The following is a 22,591-nucleotide window of genomic DNA, read 5'->3' as shown; positions in this document are numbered from 1 at the left end:
ACGTTATCACTATGCTCCTGCGATAACGCAGGATAATCCACATCCTTTGGGTGTGGCATACAGGAATGCTCCTATCACTGCGTGTTATTTGAAGCTCAGTGAGAGCTTCATACACTTCAGACACTGTGAAGTGGTTCGACTTCACATGGCACAAACACAGCAATAAACACAAACCCCAATTTTATCATGTGGTAATACTTAACCAAGTATATGGCAGGTGTCTGGATGACCCAGAATGTGGTTTTTTGTTGTTGTTGTTTTTTTAACTATTATCACGGATATTAAAACCCCCCAAAATTTTAAAATCTCACTGACAATATGAAAACTCCCAGAATATCCATGGACTTACAGAGTTAGCTAGCAGCAGTTAGAGAAACAGTATCCCAGGAAAAGAATAATAGCAAATAATCAACTTTACTGTTCAACTTTAGAAAAAAAAATTCTGCTTGGAAATAAAACTGAAAAAAGTATTTTTTAAATAAATTACACATGGAGAGTGTAGCAACTGTTTAAAAACAGTAGTATTAATAACCAAAAGTTGTTTTGCTTTTTTTTTTTTACCTTTGCATGGTTAACTGGAAAAAATAAGTCACATGAGGTAAGTTCACTTTTCATTTAAACAAAGATTCCTAGGGGCGCCTGGGTGGCTCAGTCATTTGAGCATCTGACTTCAGCTCAGATCATAATCTCAGGTCAGGGTTCAAGCCCCACATCAGGCTCTGCTAACAGCTCAGCTGACAGCTTTGGACTCTGTGCCTCCCTCTCTGCCCCTCCCTTGCTTGTGCTGTCTCTCTCTGTCTCTCAAAAACTAAAACATTAAAAAAAATTTAAACAAAGATTCCTAAATTAAAGAAAATATAGGGACACAACTATATTGTATCTATTAGGGGAAAATTCAAAGTTATACCTATAAGAAATTTCACAAGGGGTAAAACTATATTTTTTAAATAAAAAAAGAAAAACTAGGTAGAGAATCCATGAGAAAAATGTAATGATTATGTAAAAGTTGGGTAGAATAAGAACAAGCAAAATAACAAATTACAGAATCACAAAACCCTAGCACCACTGAGTACCTGCCCACCAGCCCCTCATTCTTCAAATGAGGAAACTTAGTAGCTTTATGTGACTTGCCCAAGGACAACAGCCAGTAATGGGCAGCCTTGGTGTTCTAATTAAAGCCTGAGCCATTCTGCTAGAGAAACTTCTTTCCTAAATTGGTTCTATACTCAAATGCAAAAATGTACCAAAGTAGACCTTAATTATCTGGCACTACAGCCACAGATGCAAAATAGTTTTGAACATTTAATGTATATGTACTAAGTCTTTACAGGCTAAAATTCCCTCAAATGTTTTCCCAAAAAGTTTAAGCAAATAAGACAGCTGGATTAAGCCTTCAAATTACATGACTTAGTTTCTAACAGTGAAGTGAAAGAAAAAAAACACCTTTAAAAGAAAACAGTAATTAAAAATTATCAAGGGGGTGCCTGGGTGGCTTAGTCGGTTAAGTGTCTGACTCTTGATTTCAGCTCAGGTCATGATCTCATGGTTCGTGGATTCGAGCCCCACATGGGGCTCTGCACTGACAGTGCGGAGCCTGCTTCAGGTTTCTCTGTCTCCCTCTCTCTGTCCCTCCCCCACTCTCTCTGTCTCTCTCAAAATAAATATGTAAACTTTAAAAATTATCATGAAAACAACTGAGAACTTAAGAACTTTTAAAAGGGCTGCTTTAAACTTTGAGTCAATAATTGCAGAGTGAGATGGCAATGTTACTTGGTATAAATGTATACATGTTTCTGTCTATAAACAGTAGTATAAAATCTCAAAACTGTGCATAAAAATAAGATTTTGAGTAAAGAATCAAGTGGTTTTTACACCATCCACTCTCAGGAAAAAGGGAGCAACTACATAGACACCAAGGAAATTTTAGAGAAAGTCCTCACATCAGTTCAGAGTCACCTGCATGCCCAACTGACTGTATCAGTTTCATAGTTCAAATGATATTAATTATGATAAGAGTTAGTTCTAAAAATCTTTCATTGCATTCAACATTTCCAGCTTGCTATGTTCCCAAAGTTATGCATCAACTTTAAACAGATTTTTACTTTTTAATGAATAATAAAGAAATCTTAAAGGGTAAAATAAAAATGATTTTGATACTTGGAAATTGGATCTTCTTTTGTTTGCCAAGAAATTCAATTAGCAATTACCAGATGAGAGATGAGTATAAATATGGAATATTGGAATGAAATTATTTTAAGATGAACAAAGTGCTCAGCATCATCATTTAGATGGGATACAACTGATTCATTAAAGATTTTAAGAGGTGGACCAAACTGAGGATAGAATAAGAATAAGATATCTCAAGAATACCCTCCTAAACAAGCCTGTTGGAGAAGTGTGGGAAGGGACAATATCAAGGCCTCCTGAATCCTCTTGACATCATCAGAGGCTTTAATTCTGACCCAGTAAAACATAACTTGATAGGATTTGTTGTATCCAATGCAATATTTACATAAAATACGTACCTGACCATCTACAAGGCACTGTAGTTGGATACTACAAATGATTGAGATAAGCAAGATATCATTTAAACAACTACAAACGTTTAAACACTTGAAAAACTTATGTAACAAGGACAGAAGTCAACTGGAAATAACTATGACACAGGAAATAATATAAAAATAAAATACTATTACAAGAGAGGGGGAAGTGAAATTCTTTCGGAGAGATGGGAACAGAGGGATCATGCAACATTTCATGAAAGAGAAGGCATGCCATTGGCCACTCAAAAATGGGCCCCTTTTGAGGAAGAGGGGATAGTGACTGAAGGCACAGAGGTAGGGCATAAAGCTCAGAGTTTGGGAAATGAACCAAGGAAGCTGAAGCATAAAGGGATTAGAGGCATTAGTGGGAGATGAAGGTGGAAAGGTTTGCTGTGTGTATGCAAGTCAGCAGTGGTTAAAGGGGTGGGTTTAGATGGGACTCCACTTTCTGGTTGTGTCAGTTTAGACTGTGCTTCAGTTTGTTCATTCATATCCTCAAATGACAATAAAAATAATGAACCTGCCTAGAACTGGGGTTGATGTGAGGTGTAATAAGAGAAGCCATGTACAAATTCTTTGCAAATCAGAAAGCATTATAAAAATGTAAAGTATTATTATCAGGATAATAGTAAATAAAAAGGGTTTGAGAACACCACACAATCATTGGGATTTAATGGTTGTTAGTTGGGAGGCTAAGGGTTGGCACTGAGAGGTACTGGGACCATATGAGGTCTTCAAGATCCCCAGACCATCAGGTGGAAGAACCCACTCAGCATTGCATCCTGCAAACGTCCAACCCCAATCCATCACAGCTCGAAGAGGTGAGTGCACTTTGACCCTCCACAGTCAGTTCTCTGTTTATCTGGGGTGAAGAGTGGGTTAGGGAAGGAAGGTCAGCTTTGGTGACTGGCAATTCTAAACTAGGAACCAAATCTTGTTCCATTAGCAAGACCACAAACAGGTACAGCAGGAGGTCTATATGCATGCATCTTTATCCAAAGATCCCAAGGATTACCACTGAGCAGAAGGGGGTTGTGAACAGGAGGCCTGGCTTCTGCTAACCTGCAAGAAATAACCCAGGGGTGAGAATATAGAGTTGGTGATCAAAGCAACTCCTGAGTTGAGAAATGAATGAATGCTGCTGCTGCCATGTATCTGCAGAGGCCTGGAGACCACACAGGTCAAGGACTGGATCCAAGGGAGCCTAACGTATTCCAGTGTGCTGCTTGGAAATGAGGGCCCCGTTGATCCCAATAGACCACAGTTCTATTTAAATAAGCACCCAGGGGCGCCTGACTGGCTCAGTCAGTTAAGCATCCAACTCTCGGTTTCAGCTCAGGTCATGATCTCACAGTTCGTGAGTCTGAGCCCTGCATCAGGCTCTGTGCTGACATCGTGGAGCCTGCTTGGTATTCTCTGTCTTCCTCACTATCTACCCCTCCCTCATGTGCATGCACAGTCTCTCTCTCTCAAAGTAAATAAACGCCATCCTCTTGGAAGCAATGGCATCTATATTACTCCCCTCAAGGGTACCTGAGCAAAGCAACGTCTGGTCCCTAAAAGGTGTGTTGTGTGCTTTCACTATACATTTGAGTATGACCCTTACAGCATCATGGAACCAACTTAGCATTCTCAGAGCCCTGCACATCCTCAGGAACTGCCCAGCTCTGGCTTTGATGAGGACTATGGACCCAGGAAAGACGTATCATAACCAGTAATAAATCAACCACTAGCATTTTGACACCTGAACAGAAACTAAAATTTTGTTTCTGAGCATGATCAATGTGATTTAAAGAGATAAAATTCTCACTTATGAAATCACCTTATCTTAAATGAAATTGAATTTAAATAAATGTAATCTGAATGTTTGGGTTCTAGGAAATATGTACTATCACACTATTTAAGAGTATGTTCAACTCTCCTTTAAGTGACAGTTGGCGGGGGGAGGGGTTGGGGGTGCCTGGGTGGCTTAGTCGGTTGAGCGTCTGACTTCGGCTCAGGTCATGATCTCACAGCTTGTGAGCTCGAGCCCGGCATTGGGCTCTTGTGCTGACAGCTCAGAGCCTGGAGCCTGCTTCTGCTTCTGTGTCTCCCTCTCTCTCTGCCCCTAACCCACTCGCATTCTGTCTCTGTCTCTCTCAAAAATAAATAAACATTAAAAAAAAAAAAATTTAAGTGACACTTGGAAAGAAAAACCACAAAAACCCATTTCAGTCAAATTGATATTTACAGTCTTAAAAAACAACAACCAAAACCCCCAGTTTTATCATGTAAGAAAGATGAATACGGTGGCTCCTCTAACTTTTATTAAAATTAAATTGACATGGTTATTGATGTGACTATAAATTTCTTAAGTGAAGCTATCTAAAACTTAAGAGATGAAAGCTGGAGTTCAGGGAAATGTACACAAAAATATAATTTTTCAAATATATGTACACATAGCTGATGTTGAAAATGACTCCCAAAAAATGAATATAAGAAGTATTTCTGAATAAAGCTGTAATAACTTCACTTTGCTTGAATACAACCAAAGCTGTTTTTCCAGAAAGTCAAAAGAAATATCTTCGTCATCCTTGTGATACCAGCTGGAATTTAAGGGCAAGCCATCTAATTTTTTTTTTTTTTTTTTTAGTCTTCATTCATTTATATGGAAATGAGATGTTTCCTAAAACATATCTGTACCCAGTACCTACGTCAACACTAAAGCTCAAAGCACACAAATTCCGGCAGCTGATTCCTGACTATAAGTGAAAACAGCATGCCAACATCGTCTAAAACCCATGTGCGTCATTCACCAAGGAGGACATTACCAAGCTGTCAACTTCAATTAACCTGCCTAGCTTTATAAATAGCCTAAACTTCCCTATCTAAATAGGTTGGTGCCCTTTTCTCAGAAGCAAAGGGAACAACATGACAAAGAAGCATGAAAAATAAATGAGCTTTCCCCTTTGTAAACAGGAGAAAGTTGACATTAAACCAATTCTAAGTCCAAATTGAAGAGCTATTAATAAAATAAAGCTCAAGAGAATCGAGAACCGGTTTTAACCAGAAAATAAACATTCACTATCAGCTCTTTTAAAAATATCTGTGAGTCTCACTGCTATAGAAACTAATTCAATATACGTACACAGGCAGAGATACACAGAGATACCGTAATTATGATCCTTAATATGGTCCCCAAAGTAACACAATTTAAAAGCCCCAAATGATTGATATTCAGTCAAAATTAAAGCCAGTTATTTTTGAAAATTCAATTATGTCATTCTATTCTAAATATGAAATGTTTTATGATTTTTATAATTTACAGCATTACAATTTCTTATGCTAGTTCTAGATGTTTCTTCCTCTAAAATCAATCATACCCAACAAACCCTGCATCACTTCTATAATCTATTCACTTATGGAAAGCACTTTTCTAGTTCACACTCCAATGAGTAAATGAAAGCAGAATCAGAAAACAATGGAATTTATCAAAAGGCAAAAAATAACTGGTCCAGATCATTAATCAGGCTAGTGAATCCATTAGTCCGTCTAACTAGTATCTACTGTGTGGAAAAACATGGTTCGTCAGCATATTTATCTCAGGTAAAAATGTGTGAATTTATGTATGTACATGTGTACTTATACATGCATGTGTCTTCTGGGTAATGCTTACCAAGCTTGCCATAAACAGGATAATGGAAAAGGGACATCTTACAATAAGGATGCTACTCAGCTCACTAAACTATCTAGAACAACCAAAAACTAGTCAGTTAAATAAAAGACTTCTGACCAAAAAACATTACAAAGTCCCCTTAGAGCCTCACTCGCAGCAGCATTAGAAAATTCCAGTAAAAGGCATTTGCTGGTATGCAACACTCTTACTGTGTCAGTTAAACGAATCACCACTTTATTCGCACTAGATCATGACAACTGGCTTCCCTTTTTTCCATTCATTCAAACAACTTCTGTGTCACTATTACGAGCATCACAAGAGATATGAAAATGAATTTTATGTACAAGTAAAACAGGGGTCAAAATAAACATGATGAGTTATGGATGCAGCACTAGATGGAAACCGATGAGAATAACTAAGAGAAATGACTTCTAGGTCGCGAAGGCTGTGAGGAAGATGTGCTAGGTCTGGTAGCATAAATCAGATTTGAAGCCCAGGGAAGACTTCCCCATGGGTACAACTGGCGATGCAGCCAAGAATATGGGGGAGGGAAACTAATGTTGGAAAGAAAAGTCAAAGCCAAATCACTTAAGATCTTAAATGCTAAGCTAAGAATACTGGACTTTAGTACCAAACATGGGGAAGGTTTCAAGGAAGGATATAGTGTGATCAGAACTGCATTCTGGGAAAACTCACAGATGTACACAATATGAACTAGAGTGGGGAGGAGAGTGAGAACAAAGGCTCTTATGACAAATATTATAATCATTCAGATCAAAGGTACTAAGTACGTATGAACTATGCTAGGGACAGTAGTGAGAGAAAACCCAGGGTAAAGCCAACAGAACTTGACAATATCTAGTTTTAAATCTGAGTTCTTTTTTTTTTTTAATGTTTATTTATTTTTGAGAGAGAGAAGAGTGAGTGGGGGAAGGACAGAGAGAGAGAGGGAGACACAGAATCTGAAGCAGGCTCCAGGCTCTGAGCTGCCAGCACAGAACCCAACATGGGGCTCGAACCCACAAGCCGTGAGACCATGACCTGAGCCAAAGTTGGCTGCTTAATCAACTGAGCCACCCAGGTGCCCCTTAAATCTGAGTTCTTTTGAAGATCCAGAAGCAGGATGCAAGAAGCAGATAGAGCTTGAAAGTCACTATACATAATAAAATGCAAGGAAAACGGTTTCCACATTGATCTAAAACTAATACGCACATATGCAAAAGGGGGAGTTTCACTTCAAATAAACTGGACACTTTTTAGTGTCAGATCTATTTCTAAACAAAAGGTCAGGAGGAAAGCCAGACAGTATCATGATGCATAACATGATGGAAGCCTTTAGTTTGGTCCAAACCAGATGTCCAGCTAAAATAAGCCATGATACACAGCATAGTCCAGGGCTCCAAAATTAAAGAACTCTAAATTCTATATGCTGGAACAGGATAATCATTAGCTCCTCAAAGCCTCAGTAGTCTATTTCGGACCCCCCTTTGCCACGAAAATTTTCTTTAGGTCAGCAAGTCACCAATGGGCTCTTCATTGCATACCCAATCAACACTTCTCAGTCTATCTTTCATTCAATGTTTAACCCCTGCCAACAGCCCTAGGTTCTTTCCTTTCCATTTGTCCCAGCTTCCAAAGAATGGCAAGTCTCATCAGTTCTTCCCTGACTTCACTGCCCCCCTTCCTGACTTCATCTTCCCCCCACTGCCATACATTACATTCTCATTACCACTCAGATACCACAGTTCTCAAACTGTGGTCTTCAGACCAGCAGTAGCAGCACCATCTGGAAACCTGTTACACGTAAAACTTCTTGGCGAGCACCTGGGTGGCTCAATTGGTTAAGCGTCCACTTCAGCTCAGGTCACGATCTCATGGTTCATGAGTTCAAGCCCTGCATCAGACTCTGCTGTCAGTGCAGGCCCTGCTTTGGATCCTCTGTCTCCCTAACTCTCTTCCCTTCCCCTGCTTATACTCTCTTTCTCTCTCAAAATTAAATAAATGTTAAAAAAATTTAAAAACAAAAGAAGTAAAAATTCTTGGGCCCCACTTGAGACCTACTGAGCCAGAAACTCTGGGGTAGGGCCCAGTAATCTGTGCTTGGGCAAGCCTTCCAGGTAATTCTGATGCATGCTCAAGTTTAAGAACACCTGGGCTCCCTGCCTTTAGTCTCACAGCTAGCTCCCCATGCTGTGGCCAGAGTCACCTTCTAAATTACCAGTTTAATTATGTCATTCGCCACTTTCTACAATAGTATTCAAACTGTATGAACCCATTTTAAACAGGAAAAACTAAGACTTCAAATGTTAAATTAAATTTGTATTTTAATGTTATTTGAATTTGTGCACACATAATATAGTCTTATAAAACTAGCATTAATTCCTTATATTTATCAAGCATATGTCAGTATAATCATTTTTTTTTCCAAAGAGAACACAAAACCAGAATATTAAACAATATTAACTGGCAATCAGGTTTTTCTGAAACTTAATCACAATGTCAGGTTTAATCACAGAAAGATGAAGTGGTAGGCCTGGTCATAACTGTGAAACCTTGAGGAAGTTACTTATCCTCTCTGTGCCTCAGTTTCCACATCTGCAAAATGGGATAATAGAATTTCATAGGATTGTGAGAATTAGATGAGTTAAGATACATAAAGTTCCCAGGACAGCATTGGCCACACAGAAAGCATCTTAAGAGTTTGTTGCTGGTGCACCTGGGTGGCTCGGTTGGTTAAGCCTCTGACTCTTGATTTTGGCTCAGGTCATGATCTCACAGTTTGAGAGTTCAAGCCCCGCGTCAGGCTCTGTGCTGACAGCTCAGAGTCTAGAGCCTGCTTCAGATTCAGTGTCTCCCTCTCTCTCTGCCCCTCCCCTGCTCGTGCTCTGTCTCTCTCTCTCTCTCTCTCTCTCTCTCTCAAAAACAAACATTAAAAAAAAAAAGAATTGTTAAAAAATAAAATACAAATAAAAAAAGAATTTGCTGCTATTAATCATCACTATTACTAATGTTATACTAATGTAGCTAATACCTGTACATGTAAGCATGGTACTGACCGCTAGGTACCCCCAATATACATTCTCCCTTTTTTCTACTTTCTACAGTGACAGAACCCCATGGTTTTAGCTGAGCACACGCCCACACAGAATAAAGACTACATTTCCCAGCCTCCCTTACCTCTAGGTGCATTTATACCTACCCTCCCCATGGAGAATAACCTCTAGGATGCTGCCTGGTGGTGGAGATCTAAGAGCTTCTGAAAAACACTTTCGACCAATTTTCCTTATTCAAGAGCATCATTCCCTTCATCCCTATTCCCAGAGGAACTTGGTGTTGCCAATTCCTGAGCCTTTGGGTAATTGTGCAACATAAATTGGGCTGGTTCTTGGCCACTCCACTGCCCCTTCCAGGTTCTGTTTTTCCAAGCCTATTAAGCCCTTTACCTTCCAGATTCCAACACTTTGTTCACGTGGTCTCCAATCCCACTCTCCCCATCCTTGTAGATTTAGGCGTCTACAAAAGAGGATCCCCTAACATTTTAGTGGGGTTTAGGGAAGGAACAAAAATAGATGCTTATGTTCAATTCTCTCTTTTTCCAGAACTTTCAGGTGCCATTTTCTATAAAAACTCTCCCAGTGCACCACTTAGTTCACCCCCTGGCATTTAAATTCTGGCCTAAATAAAAGAAACAAAGTTACTAGGCACCTTCTTACATAGTTTTATATTGTTATTTCATTCTTACACTGTTATTTTACTCACCATGTAATTATGCTTTGGCCCAGTAAGTGTACTGGGATTTCCTTAAAGGCAAAGACCACATCTTAAAAGTTTTAGTACCTTCTAGAGCAGTAGTTCTCAAACTTGGCTGCACATTTGAATCACCTGGGGACCTTTTAAAACTCCAACACCCTGGCCGCACCCAGAGCAGTAACCCAGAATCTCTGGGGTGAGACCCGAATCTCTGGGGTGTCCTGCAACACAGGGCCAGGCAGAGAAGCACCTGTGAACAGTGCTGCTGCTGTCTGGAGACCCACTTCAAATACTTATCCCACGTGTTGTACACATACAACTGAAAGGCATCTACCTTCCTGGAATGGCATCTCTGACAAACTCTTAAGGCACCGTAAACTGGTCATAGGAAAATAATCTGAGTAATCCCAGGACATAGTAAAGAAGTGCCTTAGCCCAAGACAACGTTTGGAGGACACTTTAACAGTAAGCACTTACTTCCTGCGCCCACCGCTCAATGTAGCAATGGTAAGCGTCAATGGGGGCCTTTCTCTGCTGAGCACGCTCCCGCCCACCGCTGCCTTCATTATCCCTTCGTTACTTGTGAGCACTTGGCCTCGCAATCCAGATCACATGCTTGAAGGGACGCAGGGCTGTTTTGAGTGGCAACCTTCCAGTTCTGCAGAAACTATAAAACTGACCCAAACAAAGAAAACTGGTGGAGTTGCCAGGCAGCAGAGACTCCAGAATATCTATATAGGAGAGGCTTAGGAGAAGCATTGTGGTTGGAGAATAGAGCCAGACAGCTTGTCCTAATCTTACATTTTCCTAGCTACCCTGCTGTTTTAACTTAGATTTTATGTATGCATGAGGTGGTTTGGGGAAACTGTGAAGATTAAAGTCACCTCAAGCACCCCTGAGACCTCAACATTAGCAAAATCAGGAACCACAGATCCTGCACCATCAACCGAGGCCTGTTCATTGCCTTTTTTGCTGTCCTCCAGAGGCTGGACATCAGGCCACTTAGGGCTGCACACATAGTGATGGCAAGAAAAGGACAGGCAAGGCCAAACTGTGACAAACCACTAAAGCCTCCAAAAGGAGACCCACGAGAAGGCGGCGGGGGGGACAGATGCCGTGTGATCTGGAAGGGAGAAAATATATCCAATGCTACCCACTGGGCCGAATCCTTTAGCAGAATTAGGGAGGAGAGGCTGTTGCTATTGAACAAAGCCTCTGCTAGAAACCACAAATAGATACAAATAATACCAGAAGGGGACCTAAAAAAAACAAAACTGAACAAGGAAATCCTGACACGTTAGCTCCATGTCTTGCAGTGAGAAGAGTGGACCTACAGCTCTTCACCATTTCTGAACAGAAGTGCAGTCATTGTAGCCACAGTATCTAACTTTCCTTTTTTTTTCCTTTTCTGTCTTTGTCTTGTAATCTCGACACCCAACGTGGGACATGAACCATCGACCCGAGATCGAGAGTTGCAAGCTCCTCTGACTGAGCCAGCCAGGTGCCCCTAACTTTTCTCTTTTTATATACAGAGTTAAAACACACTGTGAGCAGAGTTGCAACCTTCAATATTGAAAGTAGAAAAGTAATTATTTTATATAATTAAAATATTAATTACAGAATTAATATTATAGAATTAAAAACAGAACAATGAAAAGCTCAACGGCTACATGGTCCTTGGGAGGAACCTCCAGAAGCTTTGACAAAAAAAAAAGGTGACTTCTTCAGACAAATGACTGATTTGCCCTATCAGACTTAGGAAACTGTTGGTTGAGAATGCTACAGAACTTCTCTCTTTAATGTCTACCTATCAGTATTCAATTTAGATCTGAATAGATATAAAATGGTGTATGCCATTTAAATGTTCCTTTCTCCCTGTTAAGAATTAACATGTTTCCAAAGTGATTTAAAAGTTTCCTTTCGAATTTTAAGGAGCCCCCACGTCTTCCAGAACAAAACGCTCAAATTTAGCAGCTACAGGGTCTTGATTAATTAAGAATGTAATACCATGTTTGTGTTTCTGGCTTAGAAACTAGTGTCTTTGTTTCTGCTGGACTCCCCGTTGGCAGAGACCAGAAGAGGAAAACATGAGGGTTAAATGAGCAGCGTGCCCAGAAATTGAGAGTGGGAGAAATCCCTTATTACCAATGATGCTTGAGTGTCCCGGAGCCAAAACTGCAGAAAAAGAATCTTTTGGCTAATTTAAGGTTGGCCAGATGCCACCATTTCTGGCTGGTGGCCAGAGGACCTCGGGGGGAGAGGGATGGCAGGACGCCACCAGAGAAGGTCAAGCACTTCATTGCTAAAGCTGCCTTTGGGTGTAGCTGCTCACTAGGAAACTGAAAACTTTTTGTCCAACAAGCTTCCCAAGTGATTCCTTAGCACATGACATTTGCCAACCTTTACCTAACTGATCCCTTATCCACTCTGCCAATCAAAGCAACCAAGAAATTTCATCTACACTAAACGGGAACAGAAAACAAAGCACTCGCTCCAATCCTCTAGGACTTTACATACGGTCGTTCAACAAATACCTGTCAAATGACATTAAGGCTATCTTCCATGCGGGGCTGTTTGTACTGGCTACTTCCAATTGGACTGGAAAATCATTTTTCCTGGTGAATTTAATTATTACATGAATTTCTAATTGCACTGAAGTCACTAGACAGTGGAATTACAAGTTAGAAATGAAGCACAGACTGTAGACCTATGTAACAACCTACGCACTTAGATTCAAACCTCTTGAGACAGGTATGTGACCTCAGGTAAGTGACAATAACAGCTCAATATCTGAGAGCAGTGTCAACACAGGGTTAACATGCCCATCAGGCAAGCTACTTCTAGAGGGAAAAGCATTCTCAATTGTAATTTAATGGGCTTGTGATTGGCTTCCTCGAGCTGAACAGCACAGAATTGGGGGGGCGAGGGACTCCCAGATCTACAATCTGAAATGTATATGAGAATTGTTATCCTGCTGACCCCCTTTCATCCCTGATACTTTCTGAGATCTAAAAAGAAAAACCTTATAATTCCAAAAGTATATTTGAATCAAATAAGCAGCAATTCTGAATATATGAAAGGTTAAAAAAAAAAAAATCACCGGCTGCAATATGTAAAAGTTAGAAAGTGAGCTGTCCAAAATAAAACAATTAATAATATCTACTGCCTCCACATTCAAGAAATACTAAATACTGAAGAAAAGTGTGTGTACTTCCCATTGTCAAAAGTACCAGTCTGGGGCGCCCAGCTGGCTCAGTCAGTAGAGCATGAGACTCTTGATCTTGGGGTTATGAGTTCGAGCCCCACATTGGGTGTGGAGATTACTTAAAAATAAAATCTTAAAAAAAGAAAAAAAAAAAAAAAGGTACCAGTCTGGAAGAGGAGATTCATAAGACTTGACACCAGATTTAAATCGGAAGCTAATTTCACAGCATCATCCTTAATATTAAGGACATATGATATATGGCATACTGGACAGTGAAAGTGTAAAACCAAGGATCTTTCACTCTCCTTAACGTGTTTTCAATATAGTTTCATTTTTCTAATTCTTGTGATGTTTACAAAAATATGACTTATTTTTATAGGTTCTGACAATAATGACCTATAATCCCATTTTTTCTGGTCTCCTTCAATTCAAGCCTATCTCCTAAGCCCTGTTGGTGCTCATATTTGATAATTTTAAAAGCCTGCCATTGTCAAATAAGGTTGAGGAAAACTGGCTTAAGGGCATTACACTCGGATGTTCAAAATGTCAAAGAGAACACCTGTTGGCAGCTCTAACATTTACTGTTTGATCAGCTATGGAAAAACAGAAGAACTAGTTGAAGCAGCAGCTGCCATCCCAGAACAACTTAATGCACTCATCAGAAAACGTGTTCACAAAAGAATCACAAAAAGAATTTTTAAGAACTTTTTCATAGGGGTTATTGATGGCTACTGATGGGTTATTCCTACTCAAATCAAAGCCCTTAAGCATTGTTCATTAAAATTCCTTATATATTCCTTCCATTCTTCATGTTTTATAAGAGTCGCTCATTTACAAGTAGAAAGAAAAACAACATAATGCAAAAAGCTCAGAACCGGGTTCTGGGAAGCTTGAGCTTGGGATCTGGCTCACTCACTCACCACTCAACAGTTTGGTACTATCTAACTTCTCAGAACTTCAGTTTCTAGATTATGTGGAGGACTAGATCCAGGTTTCTCAACCTCAGCTTTATTGACATTATGGGACGGAGGGGCTGCCCTGTGCACTGTAACACCTCTGTATCTCTGACCTCTACCTACTACATGCCAGTAGCAACCCCCTGTTGTGACAAACATGTCTCTAGACTCCTGTCTCCAGTTGTGCAAAATCACCCCCAGTTGAGAATCACCGGACTGATTCCAGCTCTGATAGTCTACAAAATATATTCAATCTTATTTTCTTTTTTTTTTTTTTAAATGTTTATTATTTTTGAGAGACAGACAGAGGAGCAAGCAGGGGGGGGGCAGAGAGAGAGGGAGACACAGAATCAGAAGCAGGTTCCAGGCTCCCAGCTATCAGCACAGAGCCCAACCAGGGTCTCAAACTCACAGACCGAGAGATCATGACCTGAGGTGAAGGCTGCCTAACCAACTGAGCCACTCAGGTGTCCCTTCAATCTTATTTTCTTAAACGTTATTTGGTTTTTTTTTTTTAATTTTTTTTTTCAACGTTTATTTATTTTTGGGACAGAGAGAGACAGAGCATGAATGGGGGAGGGGCAGAGAGAGAGGGAGACACAGAATCGGAAACAGGCTCCAGACTCTGAGCCATCAGCCCAGAGCCCGACGCGGGGCTGGAACTCACGGACCGCGAGATCGTGACCTGGCTGAAGTCGAACACTTAACCGACTGCGCCACCCAGGCGCCCCTTAAATGTTATTTGTTAAGACACTGGTCAACATGCCAATTGTGAGACATGATTTTGATTTTTAGATAAATTAAAATACAATAACAACTTGTACCAATTCTAATTTTAGTAGATTCTAAAGTCTTCTGGGGATGAAAATTCACAAAAGAACATCAAAACAATTTATAAGGAAAACAAATGTAAATGAAGTATATCTCAATAATATTTTCATCCCATTTTCTAGGGTAACTCCTTCAACTGGAAAAAAGAGATAAAGGACACATTTAAAATCCTTTTATTTTATATTATTTTATTTTTAATCTAGTCTATCCAATGTGTACTTTTAGAGGCTCTCATCCATGTGAGGTGCCTGGGTGGCTCAGTCAGTTAAGCGTCCAACTTCAGCTCAGGTCATGATCTCACAGTTTGTAAGTTTGAGCCCCACATCGGGCTCTGTGCTGACAGCTCAGAGCCTGGAGCCTGCTTCAGATTCTGTGTCTCTCTCCCTCTCTGTCCCTCCCCTGCTCACACTCTGTCTCTCTCAAAAATGAATGAACGTTAAAAAAAAATTTTTTTTTTTATATAGAAAACAAAGGGCCTTGTAATACCAAGAGCAATATAAAGTGCTTGACTTTTGGGAAGAAAGACATTTAAAGCTAACAATTCTTTTAAAATATTTTTTAATAAGCATATTAGGAAAAAAGTTTACACCATCTCAATACCTGGTTTTACTCTAAATTCATGGAACATTTAAATATCTTACAACCTACGTCTGGTGTTCAATCTGCTATGAAGTCATAAATGTATACACTTCATAGGGAAAATAAATCACGTACTGCATTTCCCTAGAAATTGCCATTATTTTACCAAGTTTTTGCTTCAGTAAAATTAGTTTCAACTGCCTAGAAGCCAAGCGTTCTTTCACAGATTGATATTCCTGACATTATGTCCGCGAGGATGATTATCACCCAAGTAACCCTTTCTCTGCAGAAGGTCACTTTTGCTGTTGAAGAGGTTAATTTCATAATTCACATAAAAGTATTAGAGACTTGTCAAAAGATTTTTCCTTTCATCCCCCAAATTTAAAACTTATACTGGAAAAAGACTTATGAGAAAATTAAGGGCCTAACGTGCTCATGATTCTCAAAGGACAGAACAATTGCTATACTCCTAAAACCCTTAAATATAAAGGAAATTGAAACATAAAGCAAATGTACTCCTCTTTTGAAAGAGACACACAATCACAAAGAATACCAAAATATGAGCTCATAAGGAACATCTAGCTCTTTCCTTTACTGATGAGGCCACAGAGGCTGAAAATCAACTCCTAAATACTGGCATATTATAGAGGAGAACATATCTTCTCCACATGCCTGCCCTAGTTTTCCTTCCTGAATCCAGTGTATTGAAGTGTCTGGTTATACAATTTCTATGATATTTACATAGGAAAACAAACAAGTGGTTATATTCGTTTTCCCAAGCTGCTAGGACAGGCCACAGTTGTGGTGTACAGGAATGAATATCGTAATGGAAAACCATCAAATCCCATGAAAAGGCAGATGTTTGGGCCAACAGACTACTTCGGCAAGTCCTCTGCTATTCCTTTTCTCACCTAAGTTTCCCCCAATAAGTGAACCAAAACAGAGCCTTACGAACCACAGCCCAGCAATGTTCACATTCATATAGAATAGTATTAAATAAAAACGTACACTAAACCTGACATACCAAAGGGTTACGTGAATAAAACACAGACAATATAGAGAAGGACAATAATGAGGACAGATTTTGTATGACACGTGGAATCTTACATAAATGAAAGGATGTGTGACATTCAACATAAAATCATACATACCCTAAAAAATCAACTACTTTTTGAATTGCCCTCTCCTACCCACTGTTTCCCTAGAACACACCTAGTTCTAACTGTTCTCCCAAGCAAGGGATCCCTTGCTTAAAGAGGCTAAAGCTGGCATTTGGTGTGCCATGTGTCAAAGAGGTCAAACTATCTATTTTCAGTTTTCAAACCACCCCTATTATTTTGTTCCATCAAAGGATAAGGAAGGAGAAAAATGGTTGAGTGGTGTGAACTCACCCATCTGGATTGTCTGGAGTACAAAAGAGCTCTCTCGCTCTCTCTCTCTCTCTTTTTTTAACAGCATGGTCCCTAATTACACAGCTCCTTCTCTTTAATATTAAGTAGCATTCAGCATCACAGTAGTAAGTCAGTAACCTGCAATTCTTCAAATTCTCCCTTCTGATGGAATTTAAAAGGCTCCTCGGCAGTTCCAGGGTATTGGTACCAGGCCAACAAGGACAGTGTCATTTCAAAGTGTAGGCTGCCACCTACCGACTGTGATCCATTCTCTCAACACTCAGCTCCTCCCCAGAAAGCTAAACAATTCCTTGCAAGATGTTCTTTGCTATGCCATTTAAAGCAATGCATTCAACTATATCAATATAATCTTTTAAATACAAATGCTTTTAACTTCAAAAAATACAAACATGCCTCTGTATAGCTAAACACCCTGGCCTGTACTCAAAAGGGCAGAGAATTATTTTTAAAAGATACATGCCATTTTTTTAATACAGAAAAAGTTCTATTTTAATATATTTCTCTCCACCATTCCCTTTATTCTTTACTCTTAAAAATTGAAGCTCACTCCTTCTCATTACACAGAGCTGGTGATTTAATTGTTCACACTGATCAACCTGGAATTATTCAAAACTTCAAGTCATAGTCCTAGAGTACTTAGAAAAACTCACAGCAGCTGCTGGCAATAAAGCTAAAAGCTAGCCCTTAATTAGCTCAACCCCCTGTCGTAGAAACATAAATCTGCAGGTGCCCTCTAGGAGTAGAGGACTTTTTCAAGTGAGAGTTTCGCCTTGTTTTAACCTTTTTAAAAGAAAAATAATCAGACTAACCAACATCATTAAAGGGAGATAAGGAAATCCCCTCTCCCAGGCAATAGGCCACTGTCTTGGTGAGAGGGTGAACCACATTCACTTAATAAGTACTGCCAGACACAATATTAGGAGCTAGGGATGCACAGATGACTTAAATATCTGTTGCCTTCCTGAAGTTGTCCGCTGCAGAGATCTGGTAGGGACGCAACTGCAATGCAACCTGCAATATGTGAAAAACATGAAATCTGAACAGTGAAAACTAGCACTTGGGTTTGCTTGAGAGGGTCAGGAAGAACTCCAGAGAGGAAGCTTCTGAAGGCAAAATTGGAGCTTACCAAGTAATCAGATGGGAGAGAAAGATCCAAATGGTGTGTGCAAAGGAAGAGAGATGGAACAAAAGGCAGAGGCTCAGAGAAAACATCTAGCAATTCAATACGGGTAAAGAATAAAATGAATTAGGGGTGCCTGGGTGGCTCAGTCGGTTGAGCGTCCGACTTCGACTCAGGTCATGATCTCACCGTTTGTGAGTTCGAGCCCCGCGTCGGGCTCTGTGCTGACAGCGCAGAGCCTGAAGCCTGCTTCAGATTGTGTCCCCCTCTCTCTCTGCCCCACCCCTGCTTGTGCTCTGTCTCTCTCTGTCTTTCAAAAATGAATAAACATAAAATATAATTTTTTTAAAGAACAAAATGAATTAAAAAAAAAAGAATACAATGAATGAGGTTAGGTAGGTAGGTAGAGGGCAGAGCTCAGTCTTTTGTACATCCCACCAAGAAATGTGCCTTTTAGAATTATCACAGCAAAGTAGGGACTGGAGGGAGGGTGATTGCTAAGAAAAGGGGTAAAAATGTCCAAGCAGGGAGGATTAAGGATCTGAAAGCAGACCAGGGAAGCAAGAATACAGAGACCATATCAGAGACAAGCTGTGAAGATGAATTTGTAGGACGTGACTGGGGGTGAAGAATGAGAAAGGAGGAAGAGACTAGAATTCCCCCAGTTTCTGGCTCAGGTAACTGAATGGATAGTGGTATGTTCACTGAGACAGGAAATGCAGTGGGAGCCGTGGATTTGCTGGGTGGAGTTTGAAAACCGGAGTTTGGAAATGCTGAGTTTGAAGTGGCTGGAACACTGAGGTGAAGGTGTACCGTGGAACAATGAATACACAGATCTGAAGCCCAAGCCAGAGGTCTAGACTGGATTTAGAAAATCTGAAGTCACTTGTGTGTGAGTAGCGGGGGACGTGGATGAAATGCCCCAGACAGAATGGGTACAGTGAGAAGAGCACCATGGATGAGAGAGAACCTGGCAGACAACCAACAGAAGACTCGCCAGCTTAAACAAGCGCTCGGCATGTTACCACATTGGCTAAGGCAAGACAGACTAGTGAGGGCTAGAATCTTCTCAGAAGCACAGCTACACCAGATGTAGACAAGACTAAGTAAACAAAAGTATAATTTGACCTCTGGTTTCCAGTTCCACATGCAAAGAGCTTGGAAGTAGCCACTCTGTCCTAACAGCAAGCGAAAAGCTGAACAGACTAAAAAATCAACAACTCTTGCCCACAAGGCAAGGGACGACACAGAGCAAACTGTTGTCCTCAAGACTAAAGAGACAGACAGATGAATATAGGGAATCTTGACTTACCAGAGCAGAGACTGACGAGCAAAAACCACTGCAAGAGCCAGTGCCAGGATAGGAAAACTTGAACTGTACTTGAGGAATTGATGGAGGTTCAGTGTGTACAAGTCTGAGAGTTAAAAATTCCAAGGAATCCAGTCACAGAGAGGCCTCCACAGTTCTATGAGGCTCTCCTCCAGGAGCTCTGATAAACATCGGAGAAAAATCCCCTGTTGCTTCCAGCTGGGGAAGTGGACAAGGAGCCATTTTGAAACTTGCCACAGCACTCCCTTTTTTTTTTTTTTTTTAATGTTTACTTATTTTTGAGAGAGAGCATGAGCATGAGCGGGGGAGGGGCAGAGAGTGAGGGCACAGAGGATTCGAAGTGGGCTCTGAGCTGACAGTAGCAAGCCCAATGCAGGGCTTGAACTCACAAACTGCAAGTTTATGACCTGAACCAAAGTTGGACACTCAACCTACTGAGCCACCCACGTGCCCCACAGCACCTCCTTCTTAAAAAGGCCTGACCTCAAGTGAAACCAGTTGACTAGAGCCTAATCTGCTGGGTATGTATAATTAGTGTAATTGACATGGGAAAAGGAAAATGGCCAACTCTACTCAGCTCCATCCATCCTGTCCCACCTGACAGGGAAGAAAAAACACTTGTGAAGTTCACAGTCTACAGGCATCGGCTCAATAAAGGACTTAGACCTATCACAAGGCTATATAATGCTTCCCATCCCCATACACCTCACTCCCGCATCCCTAAAGGCCTATGTACAGCAATTCCTTTTACCCAGTGCATCATGTCTAGCTATCAAGAGAAAATTACAAGGCAAACCAAAAACCAAAAATCACAATTCGAAGAGACAGAGTAAGCATCAGAACCAGACATGGCAGGGATTGGAATTACCAGACCAGGAATTTAGAACAACCATAATTAATGCGCTAAGGGCTCCAGTGCATAAAGTAAACAGCATGTAAAGACTGATGGGCAATGTAAATAGAGCTGAAAATCCTAAGAAGAAAACAAAAGTATAATTCTATGTTTTAAACATTAGTTACTATATGCAAATATACTCAGATATATTCAAATATGGTCTAGAAGTGTGTGCATCAAGATGGGTACCATTGTTTTTTTTCATACTTTAGAAGTATGGGCAATTTTTATGTTCTCCTTTATGCTTTTCTATATTTTCCATATTTTCTACAATGCATATGCATTGCTTTTGAAATCAAATGTTTAAAGGTTTTTAATTTTTTTTTAAGAGCTAAAGTTTGTCGGAGTCTGAATTCGCTGGAACTAATTGAGATAGTGTGTGGTAGTTGAGATTGGCCCAACCATCTCAAAATCTAAACAGCTGTTAGAAACAGGAGACAACAGAGGGACAGGACTCAGAAAATCAACCTGCTATAAAGAGAAAAGGACTTCCTGGTAAACAAGATGGGCCATGCCATGGTATCTTGGATCCAAATATAATATAACCTCAGAGAAGAGTAGAACAAGAAGGAACAACAATTAGGAAAAAAATATCGGAAAGACCCTCCCTCCTTACTTGCATGCACCCATGAGCTTCAGAGGGCAGTGGCAAAGGTAAGAAGAAAGGTAGGAGTCAACTCCTCCCCCTAAACATAAGCGCTTTGCTGACTTCCAGATCAGTTAAGACTCAGAGAAGAAATGAATGAAGTCAAATCACCTCAAAGTCACCCCTAACAATAAGGAGTTGAAATACATTCCTTACACAGCAAGTCAGGGCAGGGCAGGAGTGGGGGGTGCTGGGATGGGCCAAAATGTACTCTAACAGTTTGAAGTCTGAGTCAAATGAAGTAAGTGAAAGCAATAGACAGAAATCAATCACATGCCAAGCAAAAGGCATTGATCAGCCGAGGTAAAATATCTGGAAGGATAATGGGACCGTTAATTTATGGGTCAACTTGGCTAAGTGATGGTGCCCAGTTATTTGGTCGAACACCAGCGTAGATATTACTATGAGAGTATTTTTTAGATGTGATTAACATTTAAATCAGTAGACTTTCAGTGAAGCGAATGAGTCTTCATAATACGGATGGGCCTCACCCAATTATTTGAAGGCCTTGGGAGAAGAGGCAGGTCTCCCAAACAAGAAGAAATTCAGACTGAAGACTGCAACACAGAAACGCTGCCTGGGTTTCCAGCTTGCTGGCTTACCCTACAGATTTCAGACTTGCCAGCCCCCTCACTGTGTGAGTCAATTCCTTAAAAAATAAATTTCTCTCTCTCAATATAGATATAGGTAAAGGCATATAGATAGAGGTATAGACGTAGATTATAAATATACAGAGGTACATATACATACAAATAGATATAGATGCATATATAATACCTATATACACACACATATATAGATATAGTTATGCAGATATATCCTAATGCTTCTAATTCTCTGGAGAACCGTGATTAGTACAGGTAATAAAAGATGAAATCTATTAACAGAGACCAATCAGGCACAATCTTGAACTAGAGGCAATGGAAGTGAAAATGGCTAAGGTAGGCAGTAGTAAGAGATGAAAGCTACCTGGATTTGAATGACATAATAAACAATACATTTAACTACGATTATTTTGGCATCCATAATATGTGTAATATGAACCAGGTCAGGGATGCTACAGTTAGAACACATTGGAAGAATTCTAGACCAAAGGATTCTATGGATGGAAAAAAACAAATGCAAAAACAAAATCGACAACTATTTATACAATAAAGATATGGCGAACAATTCAACAGGAATATTCTCTATTTTCAAGATACTTAAACAAAAGTTATACAGGAATACTATTCATATATAAAGATGTTAACTTACCATATTTGTCTCGCAAGCCAACAGTACATCTAAAGACTCCACCAAAGGCAACATCTTCACCAAATATTACTGAAAAACAATGTTTAAAGAACATATTTTATTTGATAATCCCTAAATCATACTAACAATGAAAAATAAGTAATTTCAATGTTTACATTTTAAAGCAGAAAACAGAAATAGATCAAAGGTTTAAAATAAGGTTTCTAAACTTCAACATTACTGACGTTCTGGACTGGATAATTCTTTTCTTTTTTTTTTTTTTTATATATGAAATTTATTGACAAATTGGTTTCCATACAACACCCAGTGCTCATCCCAAAAGGTGCCCTCCTCAATACCCATCACCCACCCTCTCCTCCCTCCCACCCCCCATCAACCCTCAGTTTGTTCTCAGTTTTTAACAGTCTCTTATGCT

General features: G+C 39.9%; 1 protein-coding gene across 4 annotated transcripts in view; it reads right to left on the bottom strand.

Annotated features, from left to right (window-relative positions):
- BCKDHB (branched chain keto acid dehydrogenase E1 subunit beta) overlaps positions 1–22,591 on the bottom strand; it is a 209,378-nt gene that overhangs the window by 167,924 nt on the left and 18,863 nt on the right. For all 4 annotated transcript variants that reach the window (XM_003986336.5, XM_006931864.4, XR_002157239.2 and 1 more), the window contains exon 3: positions 22,177–22,245. In XM_003986336.5, the coding sequence (XP_003986385.1) occupies positions 22,177–22,245 (69 nt within the window). The remainder of the gene's footprint in view (positions 1–22,176; positions 22,246–22,591) is intronic.

Source organism: Felis catus, chromosome B2 (genome assembly GCF_018350175.1).
Source record: "Felis catus isolate Fca126 chromosome B2, F.catus_Fca126_mat1.0, whole genome shotgun sequence".
In the NCBI taxonomy this organism is placed as follows: Eukaryota; Metazoa; Chordata; class Mammalia; order Carnivora; family Felidae; genus Felis; species Felis catus.
This window is presented reverse-complemented; position numbering and strand designations above follow the sequence as displayed.